General features: G+C 41.9%; 1 protein-coding gene across 1 annotated transcript in view; it reads right to left on the bottom strand.

Moving 5' to 3' along the window:
• The window catches only part of EZR (ezrin), a 37,582-nt gene extending 17,957 nt beyond the window's left edge, over positions 1-19,625 (bottom strand). The window contains exons 1-2 of the mRNA XM_014888632.2: positions 19,472-19,625; positions 1,895-1,978 (exon numbers count right to left, since the gene is read on the bottom strand). Coding sequence (XP_014744118.1) covers positions 1,895-1,978; positions 19,472-19,483 — 96 coding nt within the window. The 5' untranslated portion in view covers positions 19,484-19,625. The remainder of the gene's footprint in view (positions 1-1,894; positions 1,979-19,471) is intronic.
• Positions 19,626-20,096: the final 471 nt, after the last annotated feature.

Genomic DNA, 20,096 nt, shown 5'->3' with positions numbered 1-20,096 from the left:
AGCAGGCCTTGAACACTTCCAGGGTTGGGGCATCCACAGCTGCTCTGGGCAACCTGTTCCAGTGCCTCACCACCCTCACGGTGGAGAATTTCTTCCTTATATCTAATCTAAACCTGCTTCTTTCAGCTTGAAACCATTCTCCCCTGCCCTGTCACTACATGCCCTTGTAAATAGTCTCTCTCTAACTTTTTTGATGGTTCCTTTCAGGTACTGGAAGGCTGCAATTAGGTCACCCCAAAGCCTTCTCTTCTCCAGGCTGAATAATCCCAATTCTCAGCCTTTCCTCATAGGAGAGGTGATCCATCTCCCTAATCAACTTGGTGACTCTCCTCTGGAAGATCAAACAGCTGGTACTGGTTCCAGAAAAATGCAAGTTTCAAATGCACTTCAGCAAATTTCCAGTCACAGAACCATAGAATGTTCTGAGTTGGAAGGGACCCAGAAGGATCATTGAGCTCAACTCTAAAATGAATGACCCGTATGGGGATTGAACCCTTGGCCTCTGTTCAATGAATACTTGATGTTTATCCCATATCAGTAGTAATCAAAAGGAATTAAAGTTAGATTTAATGCTAACCACAAGCTGGAGTACTCGGTTTTGTACTGTGAAATTCTGCAGTGATTAATATTTGAGTTCCTTCTTTCATTCTTTCAAAAACTCACTAAAAGCTTTTTTTTCCCTTGGTTGTTGGGGGTTTGGAATTTTGTTTAATTTTTTAAGTGGTTTATGGGTTGTTTGTGTTGGGGGGGGGGTTGGGTTTTCTTTTTAAGTACTTCTCAATGCACAATTGCCATAAGGCCTAGCAAGTTCTAGTTAACTCACTGAAACAAAAAATTGTACCAACAATGTCTCAGAAGGAATGGATGTTGTTTAGCCAGTGCTGCCTACTTGAGTTAAAGCTCAACCACCCTTAGCTATCAAGGTTAGTGTGTGCAAGGGGAGAAGTGCAAATAACAGTTTGTGAACACCTTAAAATGAGTGACTGAAGTCTGCATAGACCAATTTTTATTTTTCAGGTCTACAGCAGAAATGGCTAAAAGCAAGGGTTTTTTTGTTTGGTTTGGTTTTTTGTTTGTTTTGTTTTTATTTTTCTTTTTTGAGTTCCAGAGCGGTAAGTAACATTTTTTCTGCTAAAATCTAGACCTTGCTTCAGTTTTATAACAGCAAGCTACTTAAGTCGATAATAACAAAGTTTCACAAATAGCACACAGTTTGTTTTAGTTGTCTTTATCTTTGCAGGTCCATCTTCAAGCAGACCTGTGTATTGTTATAGCAGTAACAGGAAGAATAACAGTTAGGGAGGACAGTCTTGGCCACTCAAGCCCTCTACTTCCCTGGGAATCCCTGAAGGCAGGCTGCACTAATCTCTGCTCTGTCCTGCTGCACAGGGGTTTCTTACAAGGCATGTTGCCCGTAAATGCTGACAGAGATCACAAACTCTTCTGGTTTTCCAGTATTTTGACAAACACCTATGGCAAAGTGGTTCCTTGAACTCAGCATTTGAATGAATGCAGCCAAGCCAACTTCATCAGCCACCTGAAGACCTGATTCTGAAGAGTTTTATGCACAAGAGCATTTCAGCTTTAGGAATTAAGAATTATATAAGAGCTAAACAGTATTTCAAAGCAAGAGGTACATTTTTACATGCTACCTATGCTAAGTATACTTTAGATCCCCTGTGACAATTCATCATCCAACATGCTAGGAAGACAGGTTTCACTGGAACATAACATACCTGCAAGGGTTTTTGCTTTTTTCTTTTACTGTGGGGCCATTTGATTAGGACGCAGAGAGAAGAAAAATAGGTTTGGAATCCAGTCTTAAGAAATTTCACACTATAGTCCAAAGCATACTCCAAGATTAAACAAGAGCCCACACCAACCCTTCACTGACCTGGTCAAACAGCTGTTTGCCTGTAGTGTTTGGCTGGATGGCAAACTCCAGCTCTGCATCCATAGTAACAACCCGAACGTTGATCTAAGAAAAGAAAAAAAAACAAAAAGTATTGTTTAAGATGCATTGAAAGTTATTTCTAGGTGTTAACACATTACTTTGTGTACAAGAGTCTCCACGCTTTGATGCACTCCCGTAACCTCTATAATAAATGCACTTAAGCCTCAAATAGAATCGTGTTATCACACCAGCAAATTTAATTGGGGCACTCATTCTGCTGTTTTAACCAAATTGCTCCACACGTTTTCCTACTCAACACAGGATTGGACAGATCTTCTGGTTCAACAGGAGGGTATTTTAGACCTGACCCTTTCCAGGCCTAAACCCTCTTGGACTAAGAGCTACTGTGAGTGCACAGTGTAGCTGCCTGCAGGCCATCCCTTGGATTACGAAAGGCCCTAATGACTAAATTAAATTTAAGACTTATAATTTAACTTCCATTTATATTAGAGCTGGAATTAATCTGAGGTTTTAAAGGCAAAAGGATGCAGATTATTCTTATAAAGCAATCAGCATTAACCTGATAAACGTTCATTCTGTCCCTCATAAAAATCCTCTACTCAGCATATAAAAACAGCAGTAACAGGCACTGAATGATACCACAGGGCAGGAGTTCAATAAGGTCTTGCAGTCAGTGAAGAAAGAATATAACCAGATTTACTGCACTAGACTTCGAGACAGAGGTTACTACTGAATGCAGAAGGCAAGGGTGTTTAATGACTAGAAAAAGTCTATTAGCAGTTAATTAGGATGCAAAAGCAGCAACTAATCTTGCAGGGAATGGCATAAGGACCAGTAAAATGGCAAATCGGGAAAGGATTATCTCCAACTGTTCTGACTACAGCTTGCAATATTATACTACTTCTCAAAAAACCCAACACTCCCAAAATAAATCTAATAAATCCAAACATGTATGATTGTGTAGTATGGTTATGCTAACAACTCGCCTTTTAGCTCAGTATTTTTTTAAAGAAAAGAGACAAAAAAGTAATGTTATGTAAATGTAAACACAAAGTCAGACAACATGTAAAGTACAGGCAGATGAGATTTCATGACGATTTCCCAAAAATTAGTAAATGTCACACCCAGAAAGCCAAAGGTTAAGAGACCAGGAGAGCCTGGCACACATCTGAAGAAATGAGAGGTGAAAGAGGCAGGAGAGGAACAGAATCACTCACTACAAAGCTTTGGCCTTAAGCAGTTCCCAGCAACTAAATTACATATGTTTAAACTCTAGGATAAATGTCAGGTGTAACAATATTACAATTAACACAGAACAGTGAAAAAAATAAGTTGCTTCAGCTAGTTTTAGTAAAAAATATTACAAAGCTTTGCACTCCTTTTTCAGTGAGACACTGAATGTTTAACCAACCTTTTTCAGTTTAATGGTGGACCTGGCAATGTTAGGTTAATGGCTGAACTTGAGCTCAGAGATATTTTTCAAACTAAATGATTCTAGGAAGGGATCAAGTATCTTTTTAGAGTTGCTATGCTCCCACATGACAGAGAACCCTCCCAAAGAAAGATGACTGAAGGCAGTTTCCAAGCCACAGGACCCCAGAACTGAACCAGAGAACATGATTTAGTGATGCCACTTTCAAGTTGTGTTTTTAAAGCATTGTCCTTTAAATTAGGATTTTTTTTTAAATTCCCTAAATGCAAAATGGAAGAATAAGCAAGAAGGTAAAAGGAGTTCTTGGAAAACCTAACTGTAGTATTTGAAATCATAACGGAGTATGGAATTATGCTTAAGGTTTTCTTCCTGTGCCTTAAGAACCAAAGTTTTCCCAAGAAATGTCTCCAGTGAAGGAAAGGAGGGGAAGTTTCAGATATCAAATTCTCTGGAATAGCAAGTCTGCAATTCAAAGATGTGACCTTAAAAAACACCTGTTGTTTAATCCCTCTCAACAATAAATCCCTAATCATATTCTAATCCTTTTCTACCCACTTCAAGAAAACATATGCTCATGGTCTTCAGTTTTGTGCTGGGCAAGTTATTTGTGCTTCTGGCTGAAACACCACAGAAGTGTAAAATAAGTATCACTTTACAAACTAATGTACTTAAAAGGAGGTGCTTCTTAATCCTTACCAGAAAACCTGCAGAATGCTGCTGAATACTAAATTCCAGCTCATATCAGTATGTATTTTCCTCTATCTCTCCTTAGTGATTATCTGCTAGTAGAAAAAGTTAAACTCCCTAGTCCTGTTTTACTACAACCCTCAAAGACTGTAGGATCAGGTACATAGTGAGCTATTTAGTGCTAAAGCCATTTAGCTGCTACATATTTTAAGAATTATTTTAGTATTAAGACCAAAAATTGTAGTAATCTACTTTTCCACTTCAATCATTTAAAGCCAGAAGCATGAAGGCACATGACTACTTGGTTATCCAAAAAGCTTTCAAGGGCACTTGGGGCCTGCAGTAAAGGTTAATTTCTGTGTTCTTTAAGAGCTGGATAACCATCAGGACAAAGAGGAATTTCCCTGGTGTGACCTCAGACAAACTGCCAGCCACATGACAGGCAGAGCAAGAAGAGACAGGGCCTTCTGTCCCTTCAATGAGTTGATGACTGCCTGGGAACATCCTTTGAGTCTCCTTCCTGCCCTATTCAGCGTCCTGCTTCTCATCTCCAAACCTTAGCCTTGACTTCCAGAACATAATGGTTTTAACAGTGTTTCCAAACAGATGTCCTACAACCACTCCATACAAGCTTTTAGCCACAGAGGAACTCGCAGTAAAGCAGCAAACAGAGGTTAACCCACATGCAAACTTGGTTTAGACAGCCTGAAGAAACCTTGTTGCCTGTTACACTGAGAGTGGATAAGTTTGGCACTCAGCTCAGACTCGGCTCAGCTCAGATTCAGCTCTGAGCTCAGCTCAGATGGAACTCCCCATGGCGCCAAGTTGATTAAATCAACACCCAAGATGCTAACCAATTCAGGTATTGTTGGGGAGAAAAACAGTGAACAACTCAAACTAATTTCCATGAGCAACAAAAAGAGGAAGACACAGTTAGAACAATTTTCACAAGTCCTGCTCACCCTGTCTAGGCAAGACATGTCCTTTGTATGATCCTACCAAATCCTGGCAGTAATCCAGGACAATGTTAAAACCATAACCAAAATGAAAACAGCTCTTCATTTTTAAGAGCACAAGAGTGTGGAGGGAAGAAAACAGCATATGACTGTTATACATGAAATAAGGGTTGCATAAGAAATATGTGCATTTGTGCACAAAGCATGCTAAAAATCCTGGACAGTAAGATGTGACTTCTTTCTTGATAGGCCAATATCATAACACCTTATTATTCTGGGGGTTGGAAATAGATTATATTTAAGGTCCCTTCCAACCTTAATTATTCAATAATTCTACTTTTATATCTGAGGGTAACACACTTAAAATGACAAATAGGGCCGTTAAGATTTGCTTGTGCATACAAAAACATTACAGAACACACGTTTTTCCTCTTCCCCTGTCTTAAGATGCATAAAATTGCTAAAAATTTTGATCCAGAAGGGAAAAAGCATGCTGTTGAAAAGGCAATGTCATTTGCATTAAAAGGAAACTCTCCATGAAGCTGAAGAACTTAGTACACTGAAAGACTGAACACCAGTTCCATGACTTCATACTGGACTGTAACTTGTTAGCTACCTTGCCAACTCAAGCAAGAGAATAGAAGATGAAGGCCAGAGCTAGAAAGAGCTTCAGAGTAGAGTTTAAATAATTTTAACACTATGGAAAGCAATGGTAGTTAGAATGGAATCTTCTGTGCTTTAGCAATGCCCTTAAGTCATGTATTTGTTCTTTTGTTCTCACCAGAACAGCATCTTTTCTAATGCTAAGTCAGTAGATCAATCTGTGGGGCAGGTGCAGCATTTCATAGCCCATGCACGTCAGTAGAGTAACTTGAAAAATTAAAGTGCCATTTGAAAAACATTCAGAAAACATTCTTTTAAGGAGGCAACACACTGCCAACCAGCTGTGTGGCACCATCTCTGTGGAAGAATGAAAACCTAGATAGGAACCCAAGAAGACATTGCCTCTTCAACCCCATCCTCTCACAAATGTGCCATTTTCAGGTGTGTTGGGCACTATGAACACACAGCTGTATTTTTTTTCTAACATCGGATTCTTGAGCACCGTGGTACAGAACCAGTCTCTGATTGCAGACAACACGGTATCTTTGAAGTTAACCATTTCTCTGCTGATACTGCGGCTCCATTGAAAAACATCCCACACTAAAGGGAAAAGGGCAGGGAGAACAGGGAAAGAACAAACCCACAGCTCTCAGACACACTGTGCTATTGTGGATATTTTGCACTCTGATGCACGTAATCTAATAGCTCACTTGCATAATAAAATAGTTCAGTGAAACCATGAAGTTGTGCAAGTCATTTAAATAAGACCATACAATTTAATTTCAGTGAATACAAAAGATAAAGGGCACTAAATACCAACTTTTACCCATTAACACAGGACAAACCGGTACTTAACTGTGTTACTTATCATTAGGCAGGTCTAAATGCCTTAGACAATGCCCAGGAATGTTTTCGTCCTCTTTCCAAGGAGGAAGAAAGACCAGAGTCTCCTAAACAGTAGGTTTCCAAGTGCAGTATCTTTCCAAGTGGTGGCAATTAGCAGCGGACAAACCTATATAGACATGCCTTGTTTCTTCAGTCACTGGGTGTCTGGAAATCCCAGGAGTCATGGTACATTTAAGCAAATGAGCCACATTTTGAAGTGCTGTACTGCACAGCACATTCTATGAAAAACAGCTTGCAGAGCTGTTATGCCTTATTGCACACACACAGGACTGTACGGATATGGACTTGCTTGTGCTGAAGGAATACAGAGGTCTTAACAAGCAGGAAGCAGTGGTAATAATAGTATTAAGAAAGTAGTAGCATTAATCCTCACTTCTCCAGGTCTACTCTTTCACCAGGCAAGCAGCAACTACCAATGGAATAAATAATAGGCAAGCTTCTTGGCCTGGGCTGTAATGCATCTGCAAGGACAAAGTAATCTCATTTTGACCTTAGCAACCAGAGCTGTTCATAGACGCCTGTAGTGATTAAGTATCTAGTAATAGGAAAAACAACTTCATGTAGCAGCATCAGAAGGGCACTGAAACTGCTCTCTATTCTTCCACATTCCATTCAGTAGTGTTCACTGGTTCCAGGTCCAACAACAAAGAAAGATATTGTCCTAACTGATGGAGTAACTGCTGTCCTAGCTCCTGGAAACGGCTACGGGAAAATTTTCAACTTCCACGAGGGAAAGAAATCCTAGCGACTTCACAGCTCAGAGCTAATCTGCTAAGACTTCAGTATTTGTATTCCTCTGTCCTCCACAATTTACTTAAGTCAACAGGTAATGGACTGGGCAGAGAAGACGACTCTGAGAAGGTAAGCAGCACAAATAACACAGAAGCAACTGCAGAAATGCTAGTTCAATTTATGATATACTTCTTAAGAATTTTGAACACCAGCATATCATTTGAACATAACATTTGGAGACAATTCTGTTTCTTCTCTGACAGAATAACCTGCCTGATGGATCAAATAACATGTAATAACATATTTGATGTGGTGCCATATAACGTAGACTAGGCATACAACAAATCTGAGCCATGTGAAATTACAACCAAATGATGAGTTGTGCACCTACATTTTTCATAGCTTCTTTCAGAGCAGGAGACAAATGTCATGACTATTAAGCAAATGATTAATTCCACTCGCTGCTGCAGGATTGCCAAAACACAGCTTCCCTCCCAGCTGGGCTCAGCACCTTCATCTTGATGGAACTACTGCAGGGACACATAATCTGACCTTTTCCTGTCAAGCCAAGGTCTTGAAAAGGGGATGTGAGGTGGTGGGATTGAGGGAATAAGAAAACAAAGTTTTCTCACAATCCCTGGAAGATGTAGTGCACTAACAAGATAATGAACTGCACCTAGTCAAGAACAAGTCTTTTGGGAGGACAAGGCTGGAATTCAAAGATGTTGGTAGATCTGAAAAATAGCTAGAAGTGTTACACTTGGAGAGGTGAGAATGGACAAGAGGTAGAGATGAACAAATTACAGGCTTGCAAACAATGGGCTACAGCAGGACTGTAGACAAGGATGTGGTTTATTATAATCCCCAGAAAAACACCACATTTCCTGGTGTGATGTTATTACATAGAAGGGAAAATTACATTCTTGAGTGCATTTGTCACCGGAAGCATTACAGAAGGTGACTATTCTGTTCTGCCTGCCTGATGACTTGCTAGATGGAATGCTGTCACCCAAATTTGAATGCTTCTGTTGGGAGGGGGCAAGTTAATCAAGGAAAGTCTACACTGATCTACAGGTCAAGTGTTTCTAGATTGGTTGCCACTTGGGTTTTTTTTAATCTGTATGTGTTTGGGACTTCTTATTTGTTTGTGGGGTTTTTCTGTTTGTTTCAAAGTAGATTTTATTTTTAAACATGTCACTGATCCCTTTCCAAATAGGAGTTATCTAAAACATGACACGTTTCATATAGAAGACTATATAAACTTCAAAACCCATGAGGTGAAAGCCAGCAAAAAGCCCTCTTATTGCAGGCTGGGTAACACAACAAGAAACAATAATTGCTGGAATGGTAAGATACTATAATATTACACAGCCACTTCCATGCAGCCTTCAGAAAACGTAGGCCCAAGTCCTTCCCACTGCTACATTTTTATGATTTAAAGCATGTCCAAGAACCTGAAATGAGAAGGCAAATGACAGACCCACCATTTCTCTTCTGGGGGAAGGAAGATCTGATTCCTATGAGAATGGGAAAGAACTGCACAGCCCAGCAATGAAGAAAGCCTTTCACACGCTCCTCCCCTGCTCCCATGGCAGAACTTTTCATGCACTGCCTGCCCAATATGGAGCACTTCAGAGAGGGCAGTGGCAGCCCAGCACAGCAGCCACGAGCCTTCTCTTGCACACTGGGGAGCAGTTTGCTGACAAGGAAAAGAGCCTCAGCAGCTCACAAAATGTGAATAGAGGACAGCCTCACTGTCATCCCCTTAGCTGACAAGGCAAGTTGGTTGCACCCATTTGACCGACCCAGCTTCTCAGCATACCATGCTAAATCAAAAAACTCTGTGAACTGAAAGACGTGTTCCATTTCAGATCTCATTGTGTTAAACATTGCTTCCTCATTGCAAATAAATGGGAACATTAAGTCACGTTCCAATGGAATTCCTCAGAGTCTATGAAGCAGTTAGGTATTGCTGCATTTGCAACAGGTAAAATTAGAGCTGAGTAGACTGGTCTTTGTTCCCTAAAACCTTGCTTAACTTCCCAGGAGAGGGAGAAATACCACTGAGGTTAAATTGATTTGTATATAGTAAACTGCAATCTAGCAGTTACTTTAAAATTGTCCAGTACAATTGTTAGCCTTAACTACTAGTCAGCTTTAATACAACAGCTGGCAGAACCATATTTTTTGAGGGTACTAGTCCTCAGTATTTAATGAACAATAGTTCATTAATATCATGTTATACTTAAGTTTAGTCAAGGCAACAGGAGCCCGGGTATTTGTTGCTCTCATTTATGGTGAAAAACACTTATGACTTCTTTTGTGGCAGCTTTTTGGAAGAGAAATAAAGTACTTTGAGGGAAAGCCAAGAAAAATTTTGGAGTGAAATCTGAAAGCTAGACTTCGGGATGAAGTGGAAGGAAGTTCATGTGAGTAGGAAAACCCTTAATACCCAGATGTGGAGAGTAATCCAGAAATTCCAGTTTTAACAAAGTGGGTGGAATTTTCAGAATGGATTTCCCCCTCCCTGCCTACACACACAAACAGGTCACAAGAAAGCAAATTCAATGTGTTCAGTATTGCAGCTATGCCACTTAATTCTTCTCTGTAATATAGCATGAAAACGTCCTTATAATTAAACATGAACATAATCCTAGAATGCAAATTCAAACTTTTTTATGTTTAGATGTGCAGAAGATGCTTACATGACTATCTCAGTTCCCTTAATGAAGGCCTGCTATCTCTTCTGTCAGCATGTAATAACTGCAGAGTAGGCATCTGCGTGAAAAATCAAGAAGCAGCCATGGCTGCAATTCAGTCCTTTATCTTAGGTCAAGCAATAACACTTTGCATGCCAAAAGATCATGAAGATTTCATGCAGGTGTGGCAAGGGCAAGTGACAGTACATCTCTGACAGCCCTGGCTCCAAATGCCTAGGCCCCAGACAGACTTCCAGCATTCTCCGCCTCTGGTCAGCTTTGTATAGTTAACAGTAACTGCTCAGTGAAACAGTAAAACCAAGCAAGTACTCTTCCCAGAAAAAAAGAGAGAGATTTTAAATTTCTTTCACCAGTTGCTGAAGAGTCCCCCCAACACTTTCCTAACAAGCAAACTGCCTCATTCTGTCCCAAGCTAGGAACAAGTGGAAAAACAGAGACAGAGGCCTATCAAACTCTATTTTTTTTTTTTTTTATGTGAAATTACCTAGGCACAGCTCTATGTTCTGGCAAGACATAAAGCAATGCAGAGTAAGTCTGAAAAGCTCCAGGATACTGCCCTTGAACAAAGCCCTGTACACTTGGGGAGCCCAGGTGTTCTTCATGCAAAACACTTGCCCTCACTCTGTGTGAGGGCTGTAAGAATGATTTACTTTGAACACGATATTACGAAGAAGCAGGAGGGTTGACGGTGTTTCATTGAAATACATTAATGTTCGCTTTAAAGACTCTCTGAGGCTGTATGATACTCCATTAGCATTTTCAGAATATCTGTGTACAAGCAGCAGTCTGTTCTTTAAAGAAGGAACACACAGCCAGTGACAACAGGCTCAACATAGCACCACTGCCTGGATGTGTCACTTGCCCTCAATGGATGCTAGGATGGATTTAGGAACACAGAGTGCAGCAACAATAGCCTCTTTGTATATAAAGAATAAATACAGAGGAAAGTAGAGGCCACTGGATCAAACTCCTGCATACACAGACTGTTTTATCATGACAGCTGTTGCATCTAATTAAACATAATGAAGTTGTGAGACTAAGGCTTTACACATGAAGTTTACAGCAAGCCCCACAAACAGTCCTCAAGCCTTATCTCAAGAAGTTGCTCAGAATCCAGAACAGATCAGATCTTCTGCTGTCTTCCATCAGAAACTAGCATGGGGCCAAGAACTGGAGTTTTATCATCATTTCAGAGTCTTCTAAACAATTTAACATCTCCAATGTTTATAGTACATAAAGCAATATCATCCTTCTGCAATCCCCTTGAGGGACGAGAAAAAAAAATTAGTATCTAATAGTCTTGATCTGAAACACAAACATGATTTTATACCTCTGCTTGGCTTTTTCACTTGGAAGCAACAAACACACAACAATTTCTGGAAAAGGTGAACTCCACAGTACCAACTCACAACAACCAGGGCAGGATCTGAAGGTGTGAATAATCTAAAAAAAAAGCTACAATAGCCTCAGAGCTTCCCCTGAATCCAAGCATCAACATTGGTGCCTTTTCATCCAATGCTTATGCAGAGATCTATGTTCTAGAGAGCAATGTGCATGGAAAACCCAGAGCCATTCAGAAGCCATTCTTCCCAGAGTTGGAAGTCTGACAGCAGCAACACAGTCTGACAGCACACAGTTCTCAACACTTTCAATAGACCCTGTGGTGGTTGCTCTTCTGGAGTGGAAGAGCAGCACGTTACAATGCAACAGGGTGGGCTGAATGAACACAAGTGTTATCTGTCACCCTGGGAGTTTAAGGCATCCAAGAAACAACTACTGGAGAAATGTTCTCAGTAACTGTACTGTTCCCAGATGGAGATGTTACAGGATGCAAAGCATCAGATGTGAACTGAAAGAAGGTCAAGGATGCTCAATTAATTACCATGCAAGGATCAACTAAGCTAGCTAGGACTTCTCAGTTTGGAAGAAAATTAACTGAGGCTAGGACATAAGAGCATATAAACTCCTGAGCTGCATGAACAGACTAGACAAGGAACGTGTGCTCATGGTTCTAACAACAAAATAACTATAGGGCATCAACACTGAACAAGGAAAAAAAATACCATATAACACTATAGCAAGGAGTTTTGTAGATAATTTTCCAAACAATGTGAAGGTTATCTAGGACAGCCTTCGTTAAAGTACACTATGGATGCTGGAGTTCACAGGGTTTCAAAGTGAGACTGGACAAGTTCACAGAAATCCATTTAGTAACTCATTATATAGGACCTTTCAACCTCCAATACCACAGAGAAAAGCAATGATGCATATCTTTGAAATACTCTTCCTCAGGCATCAGCTTTTGGCCAACATCAGAGGTGCACTATTAGGCTACAAGGGCTTCTGCCTGACCTACAAGGCCAGCCATGTTCATATAGACATCAAAGTGCAGAAGGAAAATTAACTCCATTTACTTGGGGAGAAATAGCAGTGCAACAAGTCACACAAGGCCCAGTAATGTTGTTTGTTCTTTCTGCATTCTAGATACAAATCCTTTTGTCAGAGAGATTTTTGTTTGATATTCTACCATTCTATTTTACCTGTTCCATATTAGCTTCTTTCATTTTACTCATAGACTTCAGTGGAACACACTTCATGGCATTTGTGAAATTTCTTAGTGGGGTTATGTGATGTAATCACGTCTGACAGCTCGATAATCTGATCTATGTGCAATACACTACAATGCTTCCACTTCCCAAGCAGGTACTTCAAACAGCATGCAACACGTACTATTTGCTCCCAGATAAAGATAGGTCATGGCAAGTCCTGGAATGTCACCTAAGCACAAAGATTGCTCTTGAGCAGCTACAAATCATAAAGGAAAAGTGATTGCAAGGATTGACAGAGTACTCCTTCATAACCCCTAAAACAGCTTAAGGGCTTCTGAGATGAAACTCTTCCCACTCCCCTCACTGTAGATGTGTGATGGCAAACAAATAGGCTCCAGTGGTTCCCAAAGTGTACCCTGAGCACAGTAAGGGCAGAAAAAGTACTTTTCAAGAGTTTATCTGCACAGCTGTGACAGTTGTTATGGAGGAAAAACTATTCGCCCCCACACTGAGATTACCAAGTATCAATTATGCAAATCATCCCACCACACACCACAGTTTGTGCAGAAGGAACTGTACAAGTTATCACTACAGACAAAAAGTTAAGTCAGCCAAGTATATTCAGCTAGGTGTTGAAGAACAACTTCAGCTCCCACAAATGATTCTGAAGTCCAGAACCTACAGTACAGGCTTGAAGTAACCTATGGGCTACACAGGCTAAATTCAGGTGCCCGGGTTCAGAGGTAAGATTTTTTTCATCTCTGCTTCTTCAGGTAGCAGACAGCTCACAGACCTGCTCTCTGCATCTACACAGTGGTGGTCTCTTGGAAGAACTGAGCCGCCCTAGAGTCATTTTGTAAGCCTGTTCAGGATTCAGCAATAGGACATCCGTCCACTCATCCCCAGAGAACTCTCTCTCACACTCATTTCACACTGAGGTTGGAACAACTACAGCAAGCGTGGACTTCTTCACACAAAAACAAGAGAGGAAGAGATGGTGATAGTGACACCTCAGAGTTTTACACAATAGCTACAGCACTTGACTATGGAAGTGAGAGGGAGAACTAATGCACAAAAACCAAACGGCAATCACACACACACCCCTCTCAAAGGAAGCAAAAGGCTACAAGCTTTGTGTAGGGCAGTCAGTATCTCTTACACTGATCCTACACAGCAGGTAGCCAAATACAAGTCCATGCCCATCAGTAACAGTTTCTCTTACTCAATTAGAAGGCAGAGTCCAGCATGTTAATTCTTAAAAGTCGGGATTTTTCTTTAATGGACAGCTATTACTATGAGGTGTCCATTAGCCTCAGCTGAGGACATGGCTGCTACTCATGCTCTCTCAAAGATGAGAGTAGATGAAGAGAAGGCAAGTGAATTTCCCCACTATGAAGTAGGAGGTAGGAAGAGAAACAAAATCTGGATCTGAACAGATAAGCAATACGGAGGCAGCATGGTTAGTTGCTACACTGAGCTATGCCTTGTCTCCAGCCTCGTATAGCAACAATTTTCCCTTCTAGGTGAATATGTTGCAGTTCTTCATACTTCTCAGCTCACAGGGTAAATGCTATTTGTTGCAAAAACCAGGCAAGAGCACAACACAGCTAAAGTACATTACTTAACAGTGTGCAGCATGGTTCAGTGATCTTGGACAGCACTGCCTTCCATCAAGGTCAATCGAGTGATTATGGGATTTACAGCGTATGTAAAGCTCTTTGGGCACAGTGTGCCAAACAAGAACGACACTGATGTGGGAATCTTCAGTGGTCATCAAGAAGTCTTATTCTCAAAAAGTCCTGACATATCACAGCTTTTTTTCATGGGCAAAGGAAGATGTTCATGTGGGTGGAGGAAGAGAACAGAACAGGAAGGCTTATCTCCCTCCTTTTGACCTTTAAGAAGGCTAAGAAATTCTTTAATTAGTGACTAACATAACAGTTAACACCCTTGGTTTCTCTGTAGCAGCTAACATCCCACAACAAACTGCCCTCGGAAATGCGTACTCGGCTCATGCAGTAAATAAGGGTTTTGGCAAAACTGTGAATTCATTTTCTTGTAACTTTACTCATCTCCTTAAATTTACTACTCATAGAATCCTTCACTTTTCTTTTGCAGCAATGAGTGACATTCTTGGCAAATGTAAGGGAGTTCTTACATTTGGTAAACGTAAGTTTCCTTGGGTTTCCATTTTGCCCCAGAGTGAGTATACATCACCTGGTATCAAATACGCCACTGTATCCCCTGATGGACTGCAATTGGTGCTTACAAGGGTAATACTTTATTCTTGAATAAATCTATAGCCAACACTTAAAGATATGAAAAAGTATCTTTATTTCAGTCCAGTTACAGGAATCTGCTGTAAAGAGCTTGGAGATAAAACCATTATGTGTAGTTAGTGGACATATATTCAAGAATAAATTGAGAAGATCTCAGAATAATTACTAATATTAATTGTGTATACTTAGAAATAAATTCCTGTCACTACAATTGCATACTTTTTTGGCTGGCTTATTGAAAACTTGTTAAATTTTAATGCCATAGTGCGTTCCCAGACAGATAAAGGTTTGGCAGAAGACTTGTATTCTGCAAAAACAACTTGAAGACAGCATGCATGTATATTCAACATCAAACAGGTATGGAGGACTTGTCTAACCACTTAATGCCTAGCACACACCAGCCCATTATTAACAACACAGAGCTGGAAAACCCTTTTCAGACATCAGTTCCAGTTCCCCACTCCTCCAGGCAGCATCATTAAATTGTGTACCATCAAAATATTTCTTAAGGATGTTAGGTCTTGGAACAGTCTTCTAATATGATCAACAAGGAAGGGGGGAAAAAAAAAATCCTACCCACTCACAACCCTCTTGCTCCAAACCCCCTGCCTCCCTCCCTCCCCATCCCATACATACTTAACTGTTCTAAAACTTTAAAGTCTCTTAAACCACAAATTCTGCTTAAAGCAATTCTTTCTCCTCTTTGGCATTTAAATTCCTTACATTTTACACAGGTGAAGGAAGAGATAACTCCTTGAATTCTACCAGGCTGAAATAGCCAAGCATCCTCTTATCTTAAGGTGGAATTTTGTCTCTGGTCATCCCAAACCCACTCTCTAGGTTTTGCTTTGAATTTGTCTGTCCTGGGCACCTACATTAAATGAAAGTTCTCACTAGAACCTTCTATTAATGCTTTCTGTTAGAAAAGCCCTACACATTGCAGATGACATGCACAACAGAACACTTGTACTACCACTGATTAATCCATCTCTTTCTAGCCCATTTAGTGAAGGATCTTCTTTCCCCACCCCTCCAAGTTTAACAATATGCAAAAGGAGCTTATTATCCCAGTTCTTCAATCCCCTTTATATGTTGGCCCTCTACATCAATAATACTTCCCTCTCAACAGCACGACATGAACAGATTTCATTACTATGCTTAGCTTTCTGACCACAGGCCCTTAATAAAGGTATTAAAAAAGGTGCCTCTGGATATTATTCACTTGTATTTTCTCTTTAGGACCAAAAACTGCTAGACTGCATTTACTGCTGTCCTCTCTTTACACAGTTTTATATATTTCCCACGAGTATTTGAAGTTCTTGTGTGACACTACATCAATCAAATGCTATGCTGCAAAACTAACTTAATTTCTTGTTAAGCTTTACATTTTGTTTCCCCCGCCAAGAGGAAACAGAAAAAACCCAACCCAAACCAACCAAACAAAAAAAAAAATGCACCTTCAATAAAGTAACCAAGAATGCTGGTAGATCAGATCAAATTAACAGCTCTATAGACCCGAGATCACGTTTCCTTCTCCTTCGGTAAGCACTGTTCATTAGCCCGCAGCCATGCTGTTCTAGCCACAATTTATTAGATTGGTTTGTTCTGCAAGAGGATATAATCCACCTAAAACACCATCAGAAATAAACTAGTACCATGAATCTAGGAAAAATGCAGAGAGCACACAGACACTCCAGTAATGAAACAAAGCAAGGCTGAGCAAGTAAGTTTATTTAGCATTTCACTCATTTCCAGATAACACAGCAAGATTTGGACAAGACGACGCCTTTTACATTTCCTTACAAAATAATTCACTACCGGCAAAGCACAATTAACCTCTGTACAGACTAGATAGAAATTGTGCATCTGAACTGTTGATGAACTCCCAGCCATAAACCCTCATGAACTGGGTATAGGTTATATATTTATAGCTTACCTTGGAGAGATCTCGTTACTTTGTAACTGTTACACATGACAGAATGGCTGTGTTAAATTATATATTAAAACGTGTCTGTATTAACAAATACACTTATTTCAGTATTATTTTCTGGACTTTTGCTAAAATTTATTTTGAGCATGGTAAGCATGCATCAGATACAACCAATTGTGACCAAACATTACCACAGAATCGGGAAGTTGGTTTTCTAGCACTTCATTTTGGTACTCAATTAAAATACAAAATCACGAATGTCCTATTTTTAATGGATTTGCTAGTTGTTTAGTGTGAAATAATAAATTACAAACATGGTCAATAAGCGTTGTGTATGCTTTTATAACTTTCGTTGAAACAATAATTTCATATAAAGATTTATCTTATTGGGTTGTGGGTGGAGGGGCCAGAGGGGAAGGTGTTGCCAAAATGTTGCTTTCTGACATCATAATCTTTACTTGTAAATAACTGATGACCAGTGTGTGAGACTTCACACACAGCAGCATGAAGTCTGCCAAGCAACACCGTATTTACTTATGCCATGTAGACAAGACACATGCAAACAAGCACAGATAATAAATATTTAGCATCCGTGCCAACACCCAGCAGAAACACACTGCTTCCCTGTGCATCCCAAGAGGTCGCCCTATCATTCCTCACACATGCCAAAGGCTGTTGTCACATTCGTCCTGAGCACAGTCCTGCCTCTGGAGTGACAGCTTTACATCCTCTCTCCATGCAAACTGACACGAATCCTATTTAGCTGTATTAAGATTAAATGAGCTGAGTTGGGAAGGATCCAAATCCAGTCTCAGTCTAAAGCAGACAGACTGAACAGTGTGTTTTACTAAAATAGCCTCTGCAAAATTCCTCTTTTCTATTTACAATAAGGTGGCAGTTAGCCCCGCTGAACAACAGATTAAATAAGAAAAAAGCTTATATTTACAAGCCAGTAGGTCACATCTCAGAAGCCTTTATAGTACTACTGTCCTTCCCCAGTGGATGGTGGTTTACACTATCCACCTTTGTTATTCACTGGCTAGTCAGCCAAGAAACAAAGAAAAATCACCATCTCTGAGGGAATACAAACACAGCCCTGCCAAGCAAAAGGATAAACACAGCTGCATTTTTTAACAGATTAAAGAGTTTTTGTACACCTATCCATGGCTTCCAGTGTGACTTAGGCCTAAACCAGGACTTCAGATTATTCTAACCAGGATATTTCAAGAAAGGACTCTGTAATTAGCAAACAGCTAACAAGGCAGAAAGTGATTATTCACACACAACCTTTTATATCCATATTTTGTAAATTAGATATTTGCTTCCCCAGTTACAGAAGGGTCCTCTCAGCCGAATATTATTATATGCAGCAATATATCACCTCCTACTGATGAAATACAGCCAGGGAGACTGAAGATTTATCACTTCTTATGACTGAGCACAGTTTGGTTTTGGTGTGTTTTTGTCTTTTGTTAGGTTGGTTTTGGTGGTTTTTATTTTTTGCTTTTATTTATTTTTTTAGGTTTACAGAAACTGCAATTTAAGTTAACCTGGATACGTAAATTGAAAAAAAAAGTTCAACTAACTTGAACGTTATGGTGGTAAAACATCAATTACTTATTACCACAAAGATAAGCTTGTTTGCTCTTATTTCACATTTCATTTAAGTGAGCTAATACTCTCATAAGTCCTTCACTGCATTGCATTTTAAGAACTATTGCCTCTATTGAAAATAGATAGTAACAACACTCTGTTCTGATTACGCTTTTCAAAGTTCAAAAGTGCGTCTGCCCCAACGACTGCTCAAAGCTCTGCATTAGGCAGTTGGCTCCCCAAGGGAATTACCGTCTCTAACCGGCACAGTAGCAACAGACTTTAAAATAAAACAAACAAAAAAAACCCTCTAGAAGGTCGCAGGGGAAGGCGGTGAGGAGGTGGTGGTGTCAAGAGAAAGAAGACGGCTCAGTTTAAAAAAAAAAAAAAAAAAAAAAGAAGGAAAAAAAAAAAAGAAGAAAAAAAAAAGAAACAGGTCTTCGATAATGACTGGTGAAGACCAGTGTGGAGAACTTAATTAAAATCGAGTCACAAGCATCTCCTTTTTAGATAGCAACATAAGGAGAGAACAAGGTTTTTCCTATGTTTACAGATGCATACATGTTTCCTGTAGATAAATGCATAGGCCACAAGCATAATAAATGGCAGCCAGCGCAGTTGTATCATTCTCGTTAAGCGGGAGCGTGATGAAAGCTCTTCTTTTCAGAGTTGCTCAGGAGCTCTGTGCATGTGTAGCACAGAAGCGCTACACAAGACGAAGCAACCCACCGCCCGATCTCTGGAGCTCACAGATCCGGGGCTCCGTGCCCCCTTTCCCGGCGGGGGGACGGCGAGGAGATCCTCCAGCCTACCCGAGGCGCCTCCGTCCTGCCCGCGGCCCTGCGCCCGCAGGCAGCCGCCCTGGCGATCCCTCCCGCTCCCAGCAGCCGCTGATGTGGCTCCCGAGCGGGCTGCCCGCCGCTCCCTCCCGGTGCCGCGCACAACTTCCCAGAGCGCTCCAGTCGAAACGCCCCGTTCCGGGATGGAAGGACCAGCACTCAGCCCTTCCAGCCCGGCAAAAGCCCGCGCCGCGACACCCGGGGGTGACCGCCCCGCCAGGCGCCCGGGCTCGGGCAGTCCCCAAAACGCCCAGCGCCAGCCGGACGGGTGGGCGGGTGGGCCCCGGTGCGGCCCCGCGGAGCGCCTCCTTCCCGCCGCGCCCCACTCACCGGCTTCGGCATTTTGAGGGTTGCTGGTGCTCCTGCTACTCCCGACACAAACGTTCATGCAGCGCCTGCCTCGCCTCTGCCGAGCGCCCCGTGCGGAGGAGGTGGAGGAGGAAGGAGCCGCTCCCGGCCACGGCGGCAGCGCAATCCGCGAGTGCGGCGCCGGCCGCCCGGCGGCGGGTTAAGTACGGCAGGTGGGGCCCGGCGGTGACTCACCGCCGCCGGCCATTGCCCGCCGCTCCCCCCGGCGCCTGCCGAGCTCGACACCGGCCTCGCCCAACCGCCCGGCACCCCCGCCGGCTTCGCTTCGACATCCCCGGGGCGCAGGGGGCACCGCGGCCCGGAGCCTCCGGCAGCCCCCGAGCCGTGAGGGACGGGCGGGCAACAGGTGCGGGCGCGCGGGGGCGGCGCGGCCCCGACCCCCGGGCACGGCTCGGGGCTCCCTGCGGCCCCCGCCCCGCACGGCCCCGGCCCCGGCCCCGGCCCCGTGGGACACCCCCCTGCCTGCCCTGCCCGCACCTGCCGGGCCGCGCCGCGCCGGGGTCGGTGCTCCCCATGCCCGTGGATGGCACGGGGAAAGCGTCCGGCACAGGGGTGATGCTTGTAGTAATTGCTGTGTTTATTGAAG

This window comes from Sturnus vulgaris, chromosome 3 (genome assembly GCF_052056855.1).
Source record: "Sturnus vulgaris isolate bStuVul1 chromosome 3, bStuVul1.hap1, whole genome shotgun sequence".
NCBI classification, from domain to species: domain Eukaryota; kingdom Metazoa; phylum Chordata; class Aves; order Passeriformes; family Sturnidae; genus Sturnus; species Sturnus vulgaris.
The sequence above is the reverse complement of the archived record's forward strand: the minus strand, read 5'-3'. Positions and strand labels throughout refer to the sequence as shown.